This window comes from Magnolia sinica, chromosome 9 (assembly GCF_029962835.1).
Source record: "Magnolia sinica isolate HGM2019 chromosome 9, MsV1, whole genome shotgun sequence".
Taxonomy (NCBI): Eukaryota; Viridiplantae; Streptophyta; class Magnoliopsida; order Magnoliales; family Magnoliaceae; genus Magnolia; species Magnolia sinica.
In genome coordinates this window covers 37,293,300-37,300,426 of record NC_080581.1, presented here as the reverse complement: position 1 = coordinate 37,300,426, position 7,127 = coordinate 37,293,300, and the positions used below count along the sequence as shown (strand labels likewise).

Below are 7,127 nucleotides of genomic sequence, written 5' to 3'. Positions count from 1 at the left end.
TTGGGTTAGCTTGGAAATAATCACTGGGCCTGAAAGTTGGGCGGGTTGAGCCGGGTTGGGTTGGGTTGGTGCTCAACTCTAGCCCAATCCAAGGTTCCTTTACCTCCCAATCCAACCCAATCTAACCTTGGGTTGGAAATTGTCAACTCAAGCCCAACCCAAGTTGGCTCGGTCAGGTTGTTTGGTAGATACATGCTAATATTTTCATTATTACATTAGTATATTGCATTTCAATACACGTCTTATCTTTTTTATAGGTTGTTTGGTAGATACATGCTAATATTTTCATTATTACATTAGTATATTGCATTTCAATACACGTCTTATCTTTTTTATATATGATTTTATTAATTATATGTGGTTATTTATTGTAAAGAATTTTTTTTTCTAAATAAACAAGCTAAAATATAGTACAAGTACTCCTTTAAAAGTCGTGTTGTGTGGCACACAATCTATTTGGAAGAGAGAAATTATAATTTATTAGTAACTTATACACTGTGGGTTCAGGTTGCGTCGAGCAACCCAAGACTTCAACTCGAGCCCGACCCAAATTTTATTGGGTTGGTGTTTATATAGCCCAAGCCCAAAATCAGCGGGTCGGTCCGGTTGAACCCACCCAACTTTCAGCCCTAATTATCAGGTATAATTGCATTGGGTTGAGGTTGGGCTGAGTTGGGTTGCGGTTGGGTCCTCCTGAGGTCGGGTTGACCCTTAACCCGAGCCGAAGCCCTAATCCAAACACCTTCACACCGTCGGTTGAGCCCCCTCACGTCTCCCGCTCACGCCGCGACGAAGCAGAAGGGTTTGATCCGATTCTAAGGGGTATGCCATTTTTACTTCTTATTTCTTTTCTCATACGTCCGTAGTCGCAAGCTTTCACGTTTCAACAGCCAAGTCTGAACGAGTGTTTTTTTTTTTTTTTTCAGAGAGAAATGGATACCGCACTCTTCTCTCCGTCTTCTCTTTTCAACGACGACGATGGCGACGACAGAGATCGAGAAGATGGCTCCGAACCTGAAACAAAAGACGATGCCCTCCAACAGAACTACATCGAAAGAACCCATGCTTTTCCTGGAATGGTATCAAATGAATGTATTCTGATGATTTTGATGCTCCTCCTTCATGCCTTCTTTACTCATTCCTTCAATCCAGGGGAAAAAAAAGACGATGCAATAATACCTTGAAAACAAATCCCTTCTCGTTTAAGATTTGAATATTTCCATTCTACTGAGAATCCTTTCTGTTGTGTTTGGTAACGTGCAGGAGTTGCTTGTTCGGGAATTCTCTTTCCATCAGCTGAATGCCAATTTACTGTGGCCTGGAACCTTTTCTTTTGGTGAATGGTTAGTCCAAAACAAGCATTGGTTACAAGCTCGGCCCCAGATTCTTGAATTGGGCAGGTCTCTTTCCGACAGCCATCATTTTCTTATGCATTTCTTGCTCTTACACAGTTACACTTACAATTACATCTTCCTTCTTCCTTAGATTCATTCAAATAACCAATTTTTTTTTTTTTTTCATTCTTTTTCTAGCGGCATAGCTATAGCTTTGTTAAATGTAGATAGTGGTGTGTGTATATGTGTGTGTGTGTGTGTGTGTGTGTGTACATATACACACACAGAGAGAGAGAGAGAGAGAGAGAGAGAGAGAGAGAGAGAGAGAGAGAGAGAGAGAGTAATAGTAAATAAATGTAGATCTTGGTGGGTCCTGCCCCATGGCTAAGTGGCAGACAGACTCTGTTTCAACACTGAGATCATGGGATTGAGTGCCCATGTGGTGTGGGTGTGAGTGTATGGTGCAGGTGTGTGTAAAAAAAAATAAAAAAAGAAAAAAAGAAAAAGAAAAAAGACCACCACCGGCTAATGTGTATGGTGGTACTAAACCAGTGCTTTTTTATATTTTTTATTTTGAAAAATTACTTTTTTTTTTTTGGCTTTAAGTTTGTTTGGTTAGCCATGTAAATTAAGTGATTTTAGTAAAACACTTTTCAAATCTGTGCATTTTCATGAAGCGCCTAGCCCCCTTTTCTTGGAGGCGACCCATTGACTCCATCCATCATCTGGAATAGCTCATGTTAGGATGCGAGCCAAAAAATCAGGCTTACCTGTAACTTTAGTGGGCCACAATAGACGAAGTGGAGAATGGTCATGTTTTGTCTAATTAACAAACTAGTTGTGCTTGTTTACCAAACATGTTCTTTTATAGCAAAAGCAATTTTGTGCAAGAAAATGTTTTATACATGCTTACCAAACATGCACTTTTTCACATAAGCATTTCTCAAGAGATTTTTTTCTTGAGAATCAATTCTCCAGCTGCGTTGAACAGGCCCTAAGTGATGGGCAGTGTTTCTTCCTCTTCTTTCTATGAGTGATGTGATTGATTGGCCTTCCAGTTGTTTTGATCGGTTGTGGGGGACTTACACAGCTCTGCCCTTGTACTCCCGAGCTTTATTTAGTTCCTTTCTTTGTATTTCTGAAGACTGATTTTCTCACTCCTGTGGGGGTGATGAGAGGGTTACTTTTTTTGCTTAGTACTGAAGGCTGATTTCCTCACTCCTATGGGGGTGATGAGAGGGTCACTTGTTTTACTTAGTAAGTTTGTCATTGAGAGGGAGGGAGGCTTCCCACTTGACAATCAAACCTATGTTCCCACTGGAAAATTTCTTCCGGGTGGAGTTTTGGTCACTATAACAATATCCGCATCGATTACAAGTTCTTTCAAAACATTAGTTGTGAAGCGGGAGCTGGGTGAGAAGTGGTGTTAGTCAAATGTAGGAGGTAGATAAAGTTAACTACTATAACTTTTCTTCTTCTTTTTCTTCTTTATTTATTTATTTTTATTTTTAAATATTAATACTTCAATGGAAGATCAAGATTTGTGCAGACAACCCCAATTAGTTAGAATGAGGCTTAGACGATGATGATTATTGAAAAATTAATTACTAGAAATATTCACTTCAAATTTGTATTCTCTGTGATGCCTCCCCTATACAAGATAATACTAAAAAGTTTAATGTGTACGATTCAAGAGAACATGGAAATTTATTTATTTGGTGATTGTATTTATATAAACTATTAGATCTAGAAAATGAAACAACAAGAGAGAAAATTAAGTTACTCAAGCTCGAAGCGATCTTGGGAATATCATGGTTGCAGTATTAGCTGGTTGGAGGGGGTTCTAAAGTAAGATTCAGAGGGTAGAGTAATAACCTGGAGTGATGGTGGAACCTAGGTGGACAGTTCTTGGTGGGTTGCTACAGGGATCTGAAATGAAAGAACTTTCGGCAGCTCAAATTCTAAGCGTTTATCTAAACAACACTAGCAGTGAATGTTTGTTAGATAACCTTTCCAAAAAAAAAAGAAAAAAGAAGCTAGTGTTTGTTGGGTAAGTATCTGTCTTTTGCCTGCTTTACTTGGTAGTTATATGAACAATACCAAACACCCATAGGGGCTAATATAATCTAGGGAGAAAGCTAATGAGATGGTACATAATACCACTGTACACATTAGCTGGTTACTAGTGTTATTTCCGTAAATGCTCAGATTCCTCCAATAGAGATCTGGGATGTTGCATTATTTATGTCATTGGTAATGATTTCATAGCTGTTCAGATCAATCAAAGCAGGTCTGAAGTTGAAGGAAGTTCATATTTTGCTCATAGCTATGCTTGTAAAGTCCCCAGGAATCAATGACTCATGTTGAACATATCATGCATTTTATCTCAATGAGTCATTTATTGAAGGAAATTATCTTTCTATCAATTGTAGTGGTACTGGAGCTTTGGCCATTTTTCTACGAAAATCGTTTGGAGTCGACATCACAACTTCGGATTTTGATGACAAGGAAGTTGAAGAAAACATAGCTCATAACTGCAGGATCAATCAATTACCTGTGTTACCACACATCCGGCGTATGTACTCTTACTTCTCTGCACCTTTTTTAGTTCATCCACTCATCATAACTTGACGCTATTTCAGACCTGTTTAGTTTGGTCTATGGTTAGCATGGGTTTTATACTGGACTTTTAGAACCTCACTTCCAAAGTTTGTGGTGGCACCATCAAGGAAATAGCGGACAGGTTCTACTTCTAACACATTAAAAATGGACCCATAGCCAAGGTGTTCCATAATGATAACAGTGGCCGTAACAGCCACTGCTCTTACTGTTACAATACGGAATGGCCGTTATGGCCTTTCTTTTTTGAGATGAAAAATCCCTGTAATAACCATCATCTTCCCTGCTCCCTCGACCGTCAACTCCCATCCAGCCAAGCTGAGGCTGCCAGCGCATTGTATCTAACCACACCGTGGAAAATCGATACAACAAGTAGCTAAACAGCGAGCATCCATCATCTCCAGATGGTTGTTAAGGGTTAATTTCTCCGTAATGGCCATTACGACTTACAACCCCATAAAATGTAACGGATGCCACCATTACCATTATGTAAAGGCTGTTATGGCACACCATGCCTGTAGCTAAAGCTAATGTGGTTGTCAATAGCTAAAGGATAACTGGGTTTCTACCTGCCCATAATCTGTATGTTGGAATTAGCTACCCTTGGTAAGGTGGCTAAAAACAGAGGCTGCTCTATGCAGTGGCCTTTTGGAGTGGTTGCATAAACTCACAGGCAACCAATTGAGGAGAAAATTTGGTACTTGGTTTATTTATTTATTTTTTTAATGCAATGATAACGAATGGACTTTTTTTTTCCAAGATTCATGGGGCGACGCCTTTCCAACAACTGATCCAGATTGGGACTTGGTCATTGCCAATGATATCCTATTATGTAAGGTTTGTTGCTATATCTTATGTCAGTGCTCAATAATATGAATGAGTAGTTAAAGGCATAACTTTTTTTTTTTTTTTTTTGAGAGGCGAAACTTTATTCTCTGAAATCCTTGGAAAAATCAATCAAGTGGTCTAGTACTTGACAAGTTCTCTCTCTCTTTTTTTTTTTCATAAGCTTCCTAAACTTGAAAAAACTCAATCTGGTACCCCATCCATTATTGGAATTTACATGGCTCTGATTCCAATCGTGTCCTAGTTGAGTTTCATCCATTTATATTTTTAATGTGGTCCTCTTTCCTGTCGTTTGCAGATGTGAAACAGTATCCCAACTTGATAAAGACTCTGTCCTTCCTACTTAAAGCATATAAGCCAAAGGATGCAAAACTTGATGTTGAAAATTCTGCTGATAAGGAAACTGGTACCATATCAGTCAATGTAATAATATAAGTGTAGCAATTGATCTGAGTCATTGGCTGATCTTTAGTCTCTTGGTGCAGTAAGGGATGTGGGATTGAAACACCCGACATTCTTGATGAGTTGGAGACGAAGGATCGGCAAAGAGGACGAGGCACTGTTCTTCACTGGCTGTGAGGATGCCGGTCTCACAGTAGAGCATCTTGGGTCTCGTGTATACTGCATTCGCCCTGATAAGGCATGTAATGTGGAATAATAAAACCAGCCACACCAATATTCCAAAATCTACAACAATAGCACCAGCAAAACCAATATTCGGAGTCAATGGGTTCTTGAAAATTGGTTGGAAATTCAGAACTATCTAAACTCGTTTTCTAGGTAAATTGTTTTGGAATGTAAAAGTGCATTTACTCTCTCTGCTACTGAATATAAAATTCATGTCAAAATGGCATTTGTCAAAGAACTGATTTTGAAATGGCTGTGAGGACTGTTGGTAGGTTCATCTGGCCTGTTTGGTTTCTGAGCCAGTCCTATAGTTCTGGATTTTCTATTTTTATATGTACAGGCTGGACAGGGCCTGGGTGCATGTTTTTTGTGTGTTAGATATCATGTTTGGGCCTGAACTTCGGCCCCAGTTAAATAAATGATAAATGATCACATACAGAGGCTGTATGTAAACTTCTGATGCATCCATTTCTTTTTGTCTAGCTTGTAACATGTGTGGAATATCCCATCAGTGCAGATGGGCCACACCATGATGATCTCTTGGTATTAAAATCAGTTTGGCTCCACAACTTCAAAATCAATGAATAGCCAATGGTACGACTCAAGCGCACTTTTTGTCATGTTGGCAGAAATGAAACGCTGGTATCTGAGAGTTCATGTACAGCCACTGCATGTCATTGTTTCTCACTAAGGGCCCGTTTGGCCTGGTGGATTGGAAGGGATTGAATGGTACTAGGGTGGATGGCATGGATTTCTAGGTAATGATGGTGTTGTCAGTGGATTGTCTTGAGATCCATGGGATTGCTCTTTCCCTGGATTGCTATATCCAGTCTGTTTGGCACGCCCCCCATCCCTTCCAATCCCTCTAACCAAACATGTCCCAAGAAAATTTGAATGGATTAGGGTGGATTGGATGGGATTTAAAGGTAATGATGGTGTTGTCAGTGGATTGTCTTAAGATCCATGGGATTGGGATCTGATCACCGACTCTGTTTGGCACGCCCGGCCAATCCCGGTATTTAACTTCCAAACCCTTCCGATACCATCCAATCCCTTCCAATCCGACCGGCCAAACGGGCCCTAAGAACTTTGTGAAACATCGACGTGGATTAGCTACTGATGGCTTCAGTAGCTATCTCGCTGCTCAAGTGATGTCACCAAGTTTTGTGGGCTCCACCGTCCATTTGGAGAGATGATTTTAGGGCATGAACCAAAGAATGAGGCAAATCTAAAGCTCAAGTGGACCCCACCATAGAAAACAGTGGGCATTGAATGCCTAACATTTTAAACTTCTTGGGGGCCAAAGAAGTTTGGATCAAGCTGATATTTATGTTTTCCCTTCGTCCAGTGTCTGGGTGAACTTATGAGCAGGTTGGATCTCAAATAAACATCATTGTGGGCCCTAGGATGGTTTCAACGGGTTTTCCATGGTGGGGGCCCACTTGAGCTTTGGATCTGCTTCATTCTTTGGCTCATGCCCGAAAATGAACTCTCCAAATGGTGGATGGTGTGAATACAACACATACATCATGGTGGGGCCTCAAAACTTGGTGACGTCACTTCAGTAGCGAGATAACTACTGAAGCAGTCAGTAGCTAATCTGCGTCCGTGAAACATGGCCCAACCCATCCTCAGCCTATCACCTTCCCCAGTTCTGGGCAGTAAGTTGGGACTTGTTAATCTCACAACAAGTGGATTGGC

The 7,127-nt window shown here is 40.3% G+C and overlaps 1 protein-coding gene across 3 annotated transcripts; it reads left to right on the top strand.

Moving 5' to 3' along the window:
• Nucleotides 1-714: 714 nt before the first annotated feature.
• Nucleotides 715-5,720, top strand: LOC131255052 (protein-lysine N-methyltransferase EFM3). 3 transcript variants are annotated; one of them, XM_058255749.1, is made up of 7 exons: nucleotides 715-822; nucleotides 927-1,079; nucleotides 1,264-1,400; nucleotides 3,767-3,909; nucleotides 4,714-4,785; nucleotides 5,098-5,205; nucleotides 5,285-5,720. In XM_058255749.1, exons 2-7 carry the CDS (start codon nucleotides 933-935, stop codon nucleotides 5,455-5,457), a joined length of 780 nt encoding a protein of 259 aa, XP_058111732.1. In that variant the 5' UTR covers nucleotides 715-822; nucleotides 927-932; the 3' UTR covers nucleotides 5,458-5,720. The 3 variants fall into 3 exon arrangements, with proteins under 3 accessions (XP_058111732.1, XP_058111733.1, XP_058111731.1); XM_058255748.1 differs by lacking the exon at nucleotides 715-822 and having other exon boundaries at nucleotides 854-1,079; XM_058255750.1 differs by lacking the exons at nucleotides 715-822; nucleotides 5,098-5,205 and having other exon boundaries at nucleotides 850-1,079.
• The last annotated feature ends 1,407 nt before the right edge of the window (nucleotides 5,721-7,127 follow it).

Bases quoted from the DNA above. Each gene is read 5' to 3' on its own strand.
- LOC131255052 (XM_058255749.1), top strand. From the start codon at position 933: ATGGATACCGCACTCTTCTCTCCGTCTTCTCTTTTCAACGACGACGAT. The intron at 1,401-3,766 runs GTCTCTTTCCGA...TATCAATTGTAG, and splicing joins CAGATTCTTGAATTGGGCAG to TGGTACTGGAGCTTTGGCCA. The intron at 3,910-4,713 runs GTATGTACTCTT...TTTTTTTCCAAG, and splicing joins TGTGTTACCACACATCCGGC to ATTCATGGGGCGACGCCTTT.